The following is a 16,902-nucleotide window of genomic DNA, read 5'->3' on the forward strand; positions in this document are numbered from 1 at the left end:
ATAGGGCCTGACAGTCAGATGATGTCACAGGCAGAGAGAGCCCTGCTGTAATGACTGCAGCCCTATTTAAAGTACAATGGATTGCCTCATGAATATCACTCACTGCCCACAGCCATTCTAGCACCATGACAACAATGATTTCAGAGGGGCTAAATATAAGCGCTACATATTCACGGGAAGAGAGGAGCTTTCCAGTTCTCTGTAGACATTAGACAATTCTTACAGGCCCTGTTTTTAGTTATATAATAGAGCCTTTAGTTTAACGTCAAAAGTCAAGACGAATGTTTAGAATGACCATTCAGATAAGTTAAGAGTGTGAAGTCAAAACAAACAGATTCAAGTATGAAGAAGCTCTGTCCTCATGGAGCTGTACTAGAGGCGGAAGTAGACACAGAGAGGTTACAAACAATGAGTGGGCGGTCTAGGCCCTATGTCTAAACGCTTGTGTAATAGCAGGCAGTAGACAGGCCACTAGGACTCAGACAGCCATTCCATACCAGGATATGAGTCAGTATGTTGTCGGAAGACTCCACCATCCTTTCCCTGCCTACTGTGCCACTGAGGAAAACAAAGGACTGGCCAGTTCAACTCTGCTGCTCACATGTCCCAATACAGTCCTGTTGTTGATATTACTAAGCAACATGACTGACTCACTGTCCGATTTGGCAAGGACTAGATTATATGACAGTGGGTAGTTTTGTTAAACTTGCCTATATAAATAAATATATATTAACTCCGTTAGTCACAGGCATTATTAAGGTTTCTCAAATAAAGGAACCATATGAGCCTATTAGGTTAAAACGTGATTACAAGTGGTCAGTGTGTCACAGTAGTTCAACCACTAATTTGGAGAAAGGGAATTTATGTTGGGAGTGCCAGAGATGGACATAATGGGGACAAATCACCTAGTCCATAGATGACGGACAGTCCTCCCTACAGCTCAGAGTCCCTCACAACCTCACCTGACTGACAGAGTTGGGCTATGACACATACTCAAACTCCAAGCTCAGCGACCAAAGTCCAGTCTACGGGAGTTTGCCATACGTGTGTCTAAAATGACAAGACCTCCATGCCTCGCCTCGCCCAGAGAACACTCCCGGAAATACAACATCAGAATACTAAGCACCTGTTCTGGGCCTGTGAGTAACATGCTGACTAGACCGGGAAACACGCGTCCAGAGTCAGTACACGCAGGTTGAAATATCAAAACGAACTATATCAAAACATTTGGGGACAGGTCGAAACATGAAACCTGCTGATGCTAGCTAATTTGTCCTGGGATAAACATTTGGTTGTTATTATATCAAATGTACAAGGTCATTTTTTTCTGGATCTTCATCAAATTTTGACCCATTGAGTCACAAAATCGTGTGTTCCCTACTCTGACAATTAATCCACAGATAAAAAGGTAAACCGAGTCAGTTTCTAGTAATCTCTCCTTCTTTGGGCTTCATATGGCAGTTGGCAACCAACTTTAGGACCTCCGTTCATCTTTCAAATCACCCACGTGGGTATATGCGCCTAAAAACCAACAAGGAGGTGAGAGGCGGGACTAGGCGCATCAAGCAGACTCTCGTTGACACGCGTGGGCAGTTTGGATGGAATTATTGAATAACGTGTACATTTATTGTGCAACGCGGGCGGTGTGGTCAGCATGTCAGGGATACGCTTCTCTGAATACTTAGCCAGAGAGGAAGGAAGACAAGCAGAGCAGGGAGGGAGTCGGTTGTGGAATCAGAGAAAGGTTGGCATGGTTCCAAGCAAAGTGGCTCATATTGCAGCAGTGGCCTGAAAGTGGTTCTCAAACTACCCTTGTTGGGGGGGGGGGGGCTGTAAGCAGCAGGATGTGCAGCAACAAAAGTCCGAACTCCAGTGTGGAGGGACGTAGGCTGCTGGGGTGTGTGAGGGGAAGGGGCTGTCTAAACCTCTATCAGCAGAGGACCAGGAGTGACAGAGGGATATAGGCTAGGCCTATACAAGGACACTGCTCAGTACATCCATTTCTTCTTTCCTGCTTAGGCCTTGCCCAGGTAGACAATATAATGTAGATGCAGGAAGTAAACAGCCTAATGGGTCATTCATGTTGAGCTGCAGGTTTCCAGTAGTTTATTTGACCTTTATTTTAGCCCGGAACCCCATTGAGACCAAGGTCTCATTTTTGAAAGGGAGCCCTGCAGCTGCCAGTAGATCTGATTGTTTATTTACAGGAACAAAGGTATGGAGATGGCAGACTATGACCTGGGTGTGTGCAGTAGATTGGCCTATATGTGCTGACTGTGAATGACCAAACACTGCTATATTATACAGTAGTATCCAATAAGTGCCTGGCTGGCTCACTGGTATTTCCTGCTTGAAATAGTCATGTTGTGTCCTCCAGTTGCCTGCCGGGTCCACAGACCCCAGAGAGATTAAGGCTGTGCCCCAAATGGCACCCTATTCCCTATAGTGCACTACTTGTTTTGGCCAGAGCCCTATGGGCCCTAGATATGGGATAGGGTGCCATGTGCACAGGGTCTGGGGAGAACATCACCACTCTACTCCAGACTCATATTCCTCAGAACAATTCACATATAAACTCTGGCTGTTAGACATCTCACACCCGTGTTCAAATTATACACTTTTGTCAACACTCTTTTGTTGCTCTTTACCAAAAAAAACACAGCAGTACAGTACAGGCTCTCACCCAACCAACATAATCATCTACATGGTTGGCTTGTGAAGAGAGGACATTGAGCCCAGCAGCAGTGATGGCAGCCCTGTGTGTTCGGTATCTGTGAGTGTACTGGAGTGCGAGTTAGCCGGGCCAAACTTGCTCTAGGACTGCAGTAGGCCTGTTACCACCACAGTTCACAGGGTTGCTTGCAGGCCTGTTACCGTCCCCAGGTTCACAGGATTGCTTGTAGGCCTGTTAAACCCCCCGGGTTCACAGGGCTGCCGACAGTGCCGTCCAGCGGGCCTGAGAGCCTGTCATTCCAGACATTCCACACCTCAGCCACAGGCAGCTCTGGTATGGCTGTGACTAATGAGAGCGAGAGGGACCAGGGGTGTTAATCTTGTTTGTGTCTGCTATACACAATAAGGAATTCCACGGTCCGAGGGAAGTACATGAGGATCTCGCTTCAAGCCTGAATAAATATTATTTGATAGCGTTGTGATTATCTACATAAGGCTGGATAACGGGGAGGTCACGGATGGTTAGGAAAGAACTGTCAATCAACAGATCACAGCCAAAAATGTTTCAACATTTCTAAGGCAGGTACGGGCACCACCATGCTGCCTTTTTTGATAAGAGCACAACACATACACGTGGGCTCTCTTACTCTTAACACCACGACTGTTCAACGCATAATGAAAAACAGGCTTACAGTCAACAAAATCAACCTCCTAAATTCTAAGTACTACTCAAGTAGTTGGTTTTAGGCATCTACTTCACTATTTATATACTTTTTACTCCATACATTTTCCTCTGACACCCAAAAGTACTCGCTACATTTTGATTGCTTAGCAGGACAGGAAAATTGTCCGATTTACACATGTATCAAGAGAACATCCCTGGTCATCCCTACTGCGTCTGATCTGGCGGACTCACTAAACACATGCTTGATCTGAAAATTGTGTCTGAGGGTGAGAGCGTGCCCCTGGCTATCCGTAAATACAAAAGAAAAATGGTGGCGTCTGGTTTGCTTAATATAATGATTTTGAAACTATTTACACTTAAGTACATTTAAAACCAAATACTTTTACTCAAGCAGTATTTTACTGGGTGACTCACTTTTACTTGAGTCCTTTTCTATTACGGTATCTTTACTTTTACTCAACTATGACAATTGGATACTTTTCCCACCACTGCTAAATTCAGGTTAACAGGTAACTACACTACATTATCACTGAGATAATAAGGAGCAGTAAGGAGGACTGGCCTGTGGCAACCTACCTTGGCAGGTACAGTATCAAAGACACAGCCAGCCCTGAATCTTGTTACACTGTCATAATATTTACCCCCATGTCATCCAGTAACCACAGCAACTATGTGCAACTGGAAACAGTCCGGAGAGGAAGGTGCAAGGTGAGCACTTGCCAAAGTTGAAGTTAAGGTGAGTGGATAGGCGCTGATAGAGAGAATAGTGCTCTAAGCTAGAGACCAGGCAGAGTTGTAAGAATCCCTACATTTAGGAACACAGTGAACAGCCCCTTTACATGCCTGCCTGTTAAAGTGACATCACATAACACTTCCACGACACAAGGAACACAGAGTTTCTCCTGAAATAGACCAAACCCGCAGAGCAAGGAACGGTTAGCCAAGACCGCTGATCATCATCTCCATGGCAACCAGCCCGGTGGGAGAGACAGGAGACAGGGAAGGAGTGTGCTTCATGTAGACGATGTGGGAGTGGAGATATTTGACAGCCTGTTGAGCAAAACACCGACATGAGTAGAACAGGGCTGAATAGCGCAGTCAATCTTGATGCGAAATTGAGGCAACCCATCAAATAAAGCCTAGGCTAGATTGAATTAAGCATTCAAGACTAATCTCAGTCCCTAACGGTCTACACGTGTTTTGATGTTAATGACCAGAACACCCAGGGACCTGGACTAGGCTCTGTGCTCTATAATATCCTGTGAGAAAACGTGTGTCAAGCAAGCAGACCTGTTGCGTAGCAACAAGTGAAGCTGCACAAAATGTGCTTGAACCTCATAACAAGATACACATTTTTTATGGACAATGACACCAAAAATAACACTTTCAATAACTAAATCAAAGAGAGGCGTCACGCACAAGCGCATCCTTACAAGCAGAACATGTGACGCGTGTAAAAGCCCTCCTAGAGCAATGCTTCCCTCAGAGCACCATGGATATTTTTACTTTTCCACTTCCCTTTGTGAGTTTATGGCCTTGAAAGCACAGCTGAGTCTACAGCCTGCAGACCAGTCAGACCCCGGGCTGGTCTCCATGATTTACTGCAGCACAGAGGGGAGGGTACAGTACAGTCAGGCTGGACACCACAGTTGGGCCCTCTCTCTGCTCTGACTAAATGGCTGGAAGTCTGCTCCAGCTTTAACACAGTAATGGAGGGGTAAAGCAGAGGACAGCTGGCCAGGCATGAGTGACGGCAGGGTAGGAGCCAAGACCAACATGTGGTTGCCCAGTCCCAGTCAGGTTGGGAGAGAGCCTGCAGGTACACAGAGAGAGGGAGCGAGAGACAGAAACTGGACATCTATTGCTCATGGAAAGTGTTTGTCATAGAGATCAAAAGAGGAACGACTCCTGGGCCCACCATTCTTACAAAGCCCACTAACAAAAATATTTACAGCAGTGGTCACCAACCGGTCGATTGCGATCTTTAAGGCATTCCTAGTTGATCACCTACCGCTGTTGGCGGTACCGCTGCTAGGTGCACTTGATTCAGAAGTCCTGTGCACCGGGTAGGCAAACAAAGTGTTCCCATTTTGAACCATTACAGTTGTCTGAAAAGACCAAATCTGCCTACACGGCGGACCGGGAGATGTGTGGCTAAATCGAGAGCGCCTACTGCACTGGCCAATCGGATAGCTCAAATCACCGTGCCTACCTACAGTTTCCACGACCCCGGCCACAGCAAATGTTGATACTAGCCGACGTGAGATTTCTTAACTTTTAAACCCATGACCAGAGAAAGACTCAAAGAATACAGCTAAGAGCTGTTTTTATGAGTGAGTTCATGTCCACGTTTAATTCAGCACGGTCACTGTTTTTATTCAACACTACTACAAAATATTCATTGCAAGTAGAGAAGCGTGTTATGAGTAACCAAGTGTATCGATAGCCCTGTGTTTTTAATATTAGCAGCTTGTTCTGCCTATTTTAAGATCGAGGAGTATTTTGTCAAAGTATCTGGTCAAAGGAACAATGTGAATTTGTGCCCGAGGCAGATGCTACTTGAGTTTCACCATAAGGTGGAAGACTGTCCCCTCGCTCTGGTCTGTCTCACCGGAGGAAAGGAGAGAGCATGGACCGTGAGAGACGGACCCTCTGCTGCTCTCACCCTCTCTCCGCTGAGACTAATGCCATGTTCAAAACAACTGGGAACTCTGAAATCTCCGACTTCCCATTTCAGTGCGTTAAAGAAAACTGGGAGCTCGAAAAAATATATGTTTTTAACTGTCATCCAATTCGGAAACTCTTACTAATAATACAAATTTGTAACAAGCAAGCATAGTCCTAAACCTTAGATTAGAAAACCAATGACACTAATAGTCCCTACTAACCAACAGAACATGGCAATGAGACACCACTTGATTCAAGAATCTCTCATCTAGGTCCCTCTCACCTCACCAGCCTATCCCTGAAATCACAGAGAACTGGCAATGCTAGCAGCCAATGGAAAGGCAGAGAGGAAATGGTCCTGGTAGGCCGTCATGCGGGGAGCAGTGAATGGCCATATATGGTCAAATCTGCAGTCAGCAGGACAGCGGCAGCAGTGGTGACAGCAGTTGCAGAATAGGGATCCTGGAATAAAGATTGAGCAGTGGGGGGAAGACCCTTATAATACCACCCTTTGCATGTGTAAGACTAAGGGTGTGTGTGTGTGTGTGTGTGTGTGTGTGTGTGTGTGTGTGTGTGTGTGTGTGTGTGTGTGAAAAAGTACTTATTTGTGCGAGCACAGTCCACACACCCAGGGATTTCTGATGCTAAACGATTGATGATTGGTCCAAACAGAACATGGTCAAATATGAGTGTTTGAACCACTGGTTTAGAACATGAGCCCATATACAAAGGAGTGCCCATATTGTAGTTTTAGCCCAAAAGATCACCAGAATGGACAGATTAAACCTATTGCCTCAATACGTCTGAATAACTGTCTTTTAACACAAGGACACTGTACATGGAAAATAGCCAGTCACCAAGAAGAATTCAACAAGTTCCTGCTTGACTGAATCAAAATGAGGGATTCCAAGGCTTGGGAATATAAATCAGAACGTGTGGTTCATTGAGATATATCCCCTCTCCTCCAGAGTAGGGCCCGGCAGATTGAGAGGAATAAGCAGGAATGTCCCGCTGCACAGTTCCTACAGCATTCAGTCTCCCACTGCTTCCTCCATATGGAAATGAGGGAATAAATGACAGAGCGTCAGGCGCAGAGACAGAAAGGAGGAGATTGAAAGCATGAGGCTTGAAGACCACATGCGTTTAGTCAGACACGTCCCCCATCTGTCCTGACAGGACACAATGCAGCCAAAGAGACAGGCAGCAACAATGAGGTGCTAAGTCAACCTGGCCTGCCACAGAATCCCCCTCCTACACACAGAACCACGAGACAGAGAAACACAGACGGCAGACCCAGCCCATCCCTGCGCTAGACTGACCAATAGCACAGGCCCCAGCCCAAGTCACAGGCCAAGACCCATCACCGTCGGGCCTCACACACAGCATCGCTCCACAAGCTCAAGACCCATCACCGTCGGGCCTCACACACAGCATCGCTCCACAAGCTCAAGACCCATCACCGTCGGGCCTCACACACAGCATCGCTCCACAAGCTCAAGACCCATCACCGTCGGGCCTCACACACAGCATCGCTCCACAAGCTCAAGACCCATCACCGTCGGGCCTCACACACAGCATCGCTCCACAAGCTCAAGACCCATCACCGTCGGGCCTCACACACAGCATCGCTCCACAAGCTCAAGCCAACGTGTCCGAGCACACTCACACTTAAGACAATAGGCAAAGTGCCAGGAAAGTATTGGGTGTGAATCTAAAAGCCCATTAGTCAAAGCTCAAACCTAAAGTTATTTGGAGGGTTGCTGTGGTTCTTCTGACTTATCACCAACAATACTGGATGTGGATGGGGAGGTAGAACATATGAAGATAAGCGCCACAAAGTGCATATCAGAAGGGTCATATTCTGGGGGTTGGATCCCCCCCACTCCAGCAGGCCGAATGGGCCTGGCTGGGAGTAGGCCTGGGACAAAGGCCCGGAGCAGCTGGCTGCCCACACAGACTGGGAACAGCACAGCACGGGCAGATGGGCCAGCCAGACAGATGCATTGTCACATGGGCTATAGTGTGAGTAGGTGTGTGACCCAGCAAAAGAGCAGAGAAAACAGTGTGTGTGTCGGACAGATACACGTAGACACATTGATCTGAACCCTGCAATGAGGCTGAGAGGTTACAGGCTACCTCTGAACATCATGGTGTGTAGGGGTTGAGTCCCAGTCCAACAGCCATTTACAACCCTGAAACTGCAGTGTTTATATTAATGCAGTCTAACTTCTCTGTTGGCAGAGTAATATTTTCCACACTGCCATAGAGATTCGTGTTCTCTAAGCTTATATGGAGATAGCAGCCAGATGGATCCGTCCTTTCTCTAAAAGATTACTGTCCCGTTTCATTTTGACATATTTTGGAAACAAACGCCACAAGCCAAATATTTCAAAACACAAAATGGCAATTTGAAACAATATTAACTCTTCTTACTTAGAGTTTCAGAGCATGGCCTGTTGATAGGACATTAAAAGAAAATCTCCCACACGATTCCAAGGAGATTATTCCATGCAGCTGTAACAGTGTTACTTCCGTCCCTCTCCTCGCCCCAACCTGGGCTCGAACCAGGGACCCTCAACACATCAAACTGCCTCCCACGAAGCATCGTTACCTATCGCTGCACAAAAGATGCTGCCCTTGCAGAGCAAGGTAAACAACTACTTCGAGGTCTAAGAGCGAGTGACGTTACCGATTAAAACGATACTAGCGCGCACCGCTAACTAGCTAGCCATTTCACACCAGTTACACTGCCAGCCAGTATCTAGGCAGATCTGAAAACAAGAGTTATTTTTTTACTCATAGCCTGAGGAAATTACCCTTTAATCTGTGCATAAAGCCATCACGCTCTCCGTCCACTTTTAATCCACCAGTCAAAGCAGACGATGTTCTGCCAACACACACTTACTGTACAAAGTCAGAGACAAGCCCACAGCAGAATCATCTGTCAGAAGTCAGAGAATCAGAAGCAGATCTGGGACCTGGGAGTGGGACAGGCAGGCAGAAGCTGTATTGTAAAGCTGTGTCAAAGCCAGAGTCAGATGACAAGGCCCACTGCCTTGCTCACAGACCTGTTAACATCAGACAGACAGACACATAAATCACTTACTGTATGTCACACAGGGTATATCAAGCCCTGGTTGGCTGGCTGACACTGGGGCACTGCTGGACCAGAAAAATAGTAACACCACCAAGCAGTGTGTTTGCGCGCATGTTTGTGTGTGTGCGTGTATGTCTGGTGCAGCCAGACATATACTAAACACTAATGACAATGTAATAACACCTAATGGGGTTACTGCGGGACATTCCAGACCAGAGTGCCCCCCCCCCCCCCCCCCCCCGTTGGGTTCAACGAGTGTCTGACCTAAGTGGTCTGAGCTCTTCAAGGACCCTTATATGGAGGTGAGCAGCACAAGGAGGTTCCGTCCCCAGAGGCCTTTGGTTCAGTTTGTGTTGTACACAACGCTATGATAAATGAGAGAGCCAGCCTATGTGAGGTTTCCCAACCCTCAACTCAGGGAGAGCTGACAATCATCCCAGTGGTACAGACACTAACATTGTTCTCCCTGTAACAAAATCTGAAATGCAAATGTTTATTTACTGTATGCAAAACAGACATTTTCACTGGAAAACCACCTTGCTGCTACAAAAGGGCAAAGCTGAAAGCAAAAGCTTGTCTGGATGGCCTTTGGTGTCCATGTGGAGTACCCTAGCTTCCAAAGGCACTGTAACACTCCCCGCCCTGTCCTCCTTGGTCCCCATGTATGCATTCATATTGTGTCCATGTCTCAGACGTCATCTCCTCCTCATCCTGCTTGTATCAAATATCTGACGCCAGTTTGGATGCTTTCCTCTGAAAATACCCTAACACCCCTTAAGTAATATGATCCTCTTACATCATCGCCACTTTAACGACACGTCACGGAGGACGTAGACGAAAGCCAACAGGCAAAAAGAGGAATAAAGGTGGATGATAGCTGCTACAGCATCCTACGGTACTGGTTTGTCCCTCCCTGAGCAAAGACGATAAATGAGATATGAGAATGAACTGTGAATCTTTTAAGACTGGGTCATTTAGAGTCCCGTCATTAAAGCTGAACTGCCTCTGGGCTGACAGGAGCTTCTTTCTGTTCAAAATGTAGAAGAGGTGAAAAGAAGACTTGTCAATATTAAGAGAATGAGTTGATACAAAGACAGCACTAATAGACCCCTTTCCAGTACACGACACAGTTACGTCACGCACGACTCTTGGCTGCAGTAAGAAAGCCATCTCTGCCCATTCAACATAGACTAGATTTACGTTATTACTCCTAAACAAAAATCACTTTTTGGGGTCTCATACGCTTACAATGAAGCTCTGATTCTTGCTTGAACAGTCTAAGATTATAATTTGCTTGTGATCTTTGCAAAATAAATGATGGCTGCAGCAGTTGTTAGCTAGAATGCTAACGCTCACTGACATAGGCTGTAGCAAAAGCTAGCCAAAGAGCCATTTGACTGGGTGAAGTGTATATTTTTTTATTTAACTAGGCAAGTCAGTTAAGAACAAATTCTTATTTTCAATGACAGCCTAGGAACAGTGGGTTAACTGCCTTGTTCAGGGGCAGAACGACAGATTTTTACCTTGTCAGCTTGGGGATTCGATCTTGCAACCTTTCGGTTACTAGTCCAACGCTCTAACCACTAGGCAACCTGCCGCCCCACAAGTATAATGCAGTTGGTTTACGATGACAAACATTATATTAAGCAGGACATTCATACGCACCTTAAAATCCAAAAGTAGTTGGAAACGCACTCATAAGCAACATGTACAGAGGCTGTTTTTTGCTGGCGTTCTACAAGAACTCCCCTGTGTTCTGCCACCAACTTGCACGCATCCCCCTCGTGCGGCAATGTTTGTAAACACAGAAATGTCTCTATAGGATCTTCCCCAGAATATAGAGTTTTGTACCAAAGTGTCAGTCTCCCACATCTGGGCCAGTCAGTCTGCAGTCTCTCTCCGCTGACCACCACAAGCAGGTACTGCTGCCTGCACTGCTTAGCAACCCACCCTGTCAAAATCTTCATCTCACCCACTCAGCCAGGCCACCAGAGACCACAGTCACGCAGCTAGAAATCCCCCCGTCCTCAACCACAGCCTGAAACATGCCTCCGTGATGCTGCTACTTCTTCCTCATGAATGATTAAGGAAAATATGACCGCACACAAAAAGTTGTGTTTTTAAACTGCACGGTTGGAATTTGTAGGTGGCCAATGTGTGATTTCCCCTGGGTGTGTGAGTGTCTATGTCAGCAGTAAATTGTGCTGTGTGTGACATGCCTGGATGTTCCCGGCAGACAGGGCGTGTTGAAACCCAGGGAGCGTTGAAAGCCTGGCCCAGGCCAAAGTGTGTGGGATGGAGCAGGGTTGAAGTATGTTTCAAAGCCACAGACAGTGAGGATAGGTCAAACTAGGCCATAGTCCAAATCTGTTCAGGCAGCAAGTGCACATGCCCATATGTGTCACGTTCCTGACCTGTTTTCTGTTGTTTTTGTATTTGTTTAGTAAGATCAGGGCGTGAGTTGGGGTGGGCAGTCTATGTTATTTGTTTCTTGTTTAGGTTCATGGTTAATTAGCCTTATGGTTCTCAATCAGGGGCAGGTGTCTGACGTTTCCTCTGATTGAGAACCATATTAAGGTAGGCTGTTCTCACTGTTTGTTTGTGGGTGATTGTCTTCCGTGTCAGTGTTTGTACCACACGGGACTGTTTCGTTTGTCTATTCTGTTCCTGTTCGTGCGTTCTTCGTTTTATGTAAGTTCTCATGTTCAGGTCGGTCTACGTCGTTTTTGTTATTTTATAATTTATTCAAGTGTACTTTGTGTTTCGTCTTGTCTAAATAAATTCATCACCCGCTGCATTTTGGTCCGATCCTTGCTCCACCTCGTCCGAGGAGGAGAACGACTTAGACGTCCGTTACAATATGAATGTAGAAACCCTCTGTCGCTTGACATAAGTTTCCTTGTGAAACCCACTGACAGATCCACACAATGCAGTGTTTATAGTCAATAATCCCAGACTCACCTTGTGAAGAGGGAGGACCAGGAAGGCCCCGCCTCCGCTGGCCTCTATGATGATGGCGACAAACTTGGGGTTGACGGCGCAGAACGAGCTGTCCCATGTGACCCTCGACACTCTGATGTCGTCGTAGCACTGGTCATTCTTCAGCGCCTGGCCGAAGACATGACGGAATTTGCTCGCTCGCACGACTCGCCTGAACATATCTGGGCAGTGGACGGAAGGGGGGGGTAGAGAGAAAGTTGGGGTTTAGTTTCAGTGGTCACAGTCAAGGATATAAAAGACAAAACCAAGCAAATTATTTTAGGATAAGAATCTAGGCCTATAAAATCTAATCACATGAAATGGAAATTCTTTCCCCTGGTTACTCTGAGCCCCATTCCCCTCCCAGATATGAGGCTCAGCCTCATATGCATCCAATACTGCACCCTAATCTCTAGGGATGGCAATTGCCAGGGACCTCCAGATATGATATCATCACGATACTTAGGTGCCGATACAATATGTATTGCGATTCTATACTGTAACTGTATTAAGATTCCATGTTCCAAACATATTACTCATATACTGCAGATGGACAAAGAGGAGCCATAAAAAACAAGTTTTGATCAGTTATGGAAATAAATAAATAAAAGTGCTGAAAACAAAATGACTCCCTATTTCAAAAGAAGATGGAGAACAAGCTATGAAGGAAAAATACTGGACTTTTGGTGCAGGTACAGCCAACTAGCGCATAAATAATATTGTGATAGTCAAAACGAGACACGATAAAGTAAAAAAACGAGACACGATAAAGTAAAAAAATGATATCCCGATAAGTAACCGTATTGATCCCACCCCCATGATTACTATTCTCCGTGGGCCCTGGTCAAAAGTAGTGCACTATATAGAGAAAAGGGTGCAATTTGGGACAGAAACGAATGTAATGTTCTCCAGCAGCATTACAGTACAGACAGAGGAACCATGTGGCAGATCAGACTAACACTCCTTCCCCATTCCTCTGTCATACGACCAGGCTGACATTCAGCAGACACGAGCCAGCGTGGGAAAGTTAGAGTTGAGCAATGAGCATAACTGTATCATTCCTTTGATCCACCACCAGAAATACAAGAACTACGCCTACATTGGCTCTTGTGTACTTCCTCATACACTGGCAAGGAGGAACCAGATAATTAGGATAAACTTGCAGAGCGCTGAGAGTAGGGCTGGGCGATAAATTCAAATTCCATGTTTTAGCGCGATGTTCCAAATGTCTATAGCAAGAACAATTTTCTTTCCTTTTCCATTTTTACGTGTACGTATTTTTGGTCTCGTCTCCTTCACCCCTTCTGTAAACTTTAACCACACAGGTTAAAGTGTAATCACAGTCTAATAAAACCAAGAGATAAGTCTTGGCTTGACAGTGATTAAAGGGCATCTTCAACCTCTCAGATACAGTGCCGTGAAAAAAAGGGTTTGCCCCCTTTCTGATTCTCCATTTTTGATACTGAATGTTATCAGATCTTCAACCAAAACCTAATATTAGATAAAGGGAATGAGTTTACAAATAACATGTATTTTATTTCATGAACAAAGTTGACCAACACCCAATATCCGTGTGTGAAAAAGTAATTGCCCCTTACACTAGGGCTGGGCGATATACCATATTTTACTATACACCGGTATTTATGCACGAACTGGTTTGGGTTTTCACCTTGCCTTCTATAACGGTATTTGAATGTTTGGTTTGTTATATGTGATAAGCTGTGTGTAACATCCATTTTTATAGTTTACTCAGTCATCCCTCTCCGCGCTATCTCTCCATGCCGCTTTCCACAGACCTAGACCCACCCCGTCACTCAAGAAGCACATTTGTTGTTGCTTGACCACAAGACACTGTCGTTCAGTCTGCATGGTCAATACAGCACATACAACAATGCTGATGACAACGATGTTGTTCCCACTGTGATCTAAATATAAATACACAAGTGTTCTATAATTACAATATTAGTTTGTGTTTCTTACATTTGCAAACAGCTAGTTTGTATTTTCTTAGCAAGTTAAGCTAAATCGTGTTAGCCACTAATGCTAATCACTAGTTAGCTGGCTAGCTATACTAGCTAATAAAAGTACTGAGTCAGAGCAAACGTAGCTAGCTAATACAGCCTGATACCAGTACTGGTGGAGGCTTAAATCAGCAAATCGTTTGTGCAACAGTATCTTCTAAATCAAAGAGGAATAGACAAAGCATGAATATGTTGGCTATATGAATAAATACTTAATGTAGCCAAAGATTATAAGGTCCCCTAAGACACTGTTAACTAACCTCCAGACGAGCTTCAATGCTATACAACTCTCCTTCCGTGGCCTCCAACTGCTCTTAAATGCAAGTAAAACTAAATGCATGCTCTTCAACCGATCGCTGCCCGCACCTGCCCGCCCGTCCAGCCTCACTACTCTTTACGGTTCTGACTTAGAATATGTGGACAACTACAAATACCTAGGTGTCTGGTTAGACAGTAAACTCTACTTCCAGACTCACATTAAGCATCTCCAATCCAAATTTAAATCTAGAATAAACCTCCTACTTCTCAACAAAGCATCCTTCACTTATGCTGCCAAACATACCCTCGTAAAACTGACCATCCTATCAATCCTCGCCTATGTCATTTACAAAATAGCTTCCAACACTCTACTCAACAAATTGGATGCAGTCTATCACGGTGCCATCCGTTTTGTCACCAAAGCCCTATATACTACCCACCACTGCGACCTGTACTCTCTCGTTGGCTGGGCCTTGCTTCATACGTGTCGCCAAACCCACTGGCTCCAGGTCATCTACAAGTCTCCGCTAGGTAAAGCCCCACCTTATCTCAGCTCACTGGTTACCATATCAACACCCGTAGCACGCGCTCCAGCAGGTACATTTCACTGGTCACCCCCAAAGCCAACTCCTGCTTTGACTGCCTTTCCTTCCAATTCTCTGCTGCCAATGACTGGAACGAACTGCAAAAATCACTGGAGCTGGAAACACTTATCTCCCTCACCAGCTTTAAGCACCAGCTGTCAGAGCAGCTCACAGATCACTGCAACTGTACATAGCCCACCTGTAAATAGCCCATCCAGCTACCTCATCCCCATACTGTATTTCTCTCTACTTGCACATTCATCATTCCAGTGTTTAATTGCTATATTGTATTTACTTCGCCACCATGGCCTATTTATTGCCTTACCTCTCTTATCCTACCTCATTTGCACACACTGTATATAGACTTTGTCTATTGTATTATTGACTGTACGTTTGTTTATTCCATGTGTTACTCTATGTTGTTGTATGTGTCGAACTGCTTTGCTTTATCTTGGCCAGGTCGCAGTTGTAAATGAGAACTTGCTCTCAACTAGCCTACCTGGTTAAATAAAGGTAAAAAAAAAAAAAAATGTAAACCCTGAACATCACTTTGGATCCTACCCTGTCACAATAACTCATCCATGGCATTTTCATTCATTGTCATGTCAAACACTGTATTCAAAGTGCCCACTATTATTTATATTCTAAATATAGCATTATAATAAACATTCTATTTCCATGATTCCAAAAGCTCACCCAAGTGTTTTGATCGAAATCACAATTGCAACATTTGGTTAAAGGCATAGTATTTTTGCCCAAATCGTGGCAGTGTGGAAATTATCTCAAATGAGCGCAGAAAATGCAGAAATTAATGGAAACGCAGGAAATTATTTTAGGTTGAAGTTGAATTGAACAGTATAAAACATTCCAAATGGATAAAGACCCATTGAAAAAATTTTAGAATAGGGTCACGCACTACTCAAAGAAAATGTAGAACTTTTATTAATCAAAAACATCAAATAAACATCAAATACCATCATAAATTTGAAAAATACCATATGATATTTTGGTCATATCGCCCAGCCCTACTTTACGCTCAATAACTGGTTGCACCACCTTTAGCTGCAACGACAGCAACCAAATACTTCCTGTAGTTGTTGCTCAATCTCACATTGCTGTGGAGCAATTCTGGCCCACTCTTGTATGCAGAACTGTTCTCACTTAGCAACATGTGGGTTTTCAAGCATGAACTTCTCGTTTCAAGTTATGCCACAACATCTCAATTGGGATCGCTGTGGAGGAAGTGTGATGGTTTGGGGACGCTATGCTGCCTCAGGATCTGGATGACTTGCCTGAATAAAAGGAACAATTAATTCAGCTCTGTATCAGAGAATTCTACAGGAGAACATCAGGCTGTCGCTGAGTGGAAGGAGTTCTGCATGTAGAGGTGATTTAAATTGATGAATGACGATGGATTAATCTAGTCAGCAACCAGGAGACCAGACCCACACCAAGACCCTCCTCCTGCCACTCAACAACAGAGACAAAATATTGCTTTTCCCCCCCACACGGACAACAAGCAGTTTCAACTCGATATTTGCGTTTGAGCTGACATAAAATTGGTCGTACGGACACAGAAACACATTAAGACATTTTACTGTAATAGAGGAGAACTTAGCCTTTGTAATAATACCATTTATGTTTCAACACCCAAATGTACAAGCAAGCTGACCCTACGGAGTATCAATGAACATGATTGTGGAAAATTAATGCTTAGTTTGTCACGAGCAGCACTGTGGTTAGTGATCAAAGAAAATTGTCACATGCTCCGAATACAACAGGTGTCGACATTACCGTGAAATGCTTACTTTACAAGCCGTTAACGAACAGTGCAGAGTGAGGAAATATTTGCTAAAAAAAAAAAAAAGTAAAAGTAACACAAAATAACAATAACAAGGCTATACACAGGGGATACCGGTATCAAGTCAATGTACAGGG

The 16,902-nt window shown here is 44.9% G+C and overlaps 1 protein-coding gene across 2 annotated transcripts in view; it reads right to left on the reverse strand.

The window, feature by feature from the left end:
- Positions 1 to 16,902, reverse strand: part of LOC129853650 (coronin-1C-A) — a 68,651-nt gene that overhangs the window by 17,365 nt on the left and 34,384 nt on the right. For both annotated transcript variants that reach the window (XM_055919927.1, XM_055919928.1), the window contains exon 2: positions 12,084 to 12,283. In XM_055919927.1, coding sequence (XP_055775902.1) covers positions 12,084 to 12,283 — 200 coding nt within the window. The remainder of the gene's footprint in view (positions 1 to 12,083; positions 12,284 to 16,902) is intronic.

This window comes from Salvelinus fontinalis, chromosome 4 (assembly GCF_029448725.1).
Source record: "Salvelinus fontinalis isolate EN_2023a chromosome 4, ASM2944872v1, whole genome shotgun sequence".
Taxonomy (NCBI): Eukaryota; Metazoa; Chordata; class Actinopteri; order Salmoniformes; family Salmonidae; genus Salvelinus; species Salvelinus fontinalis.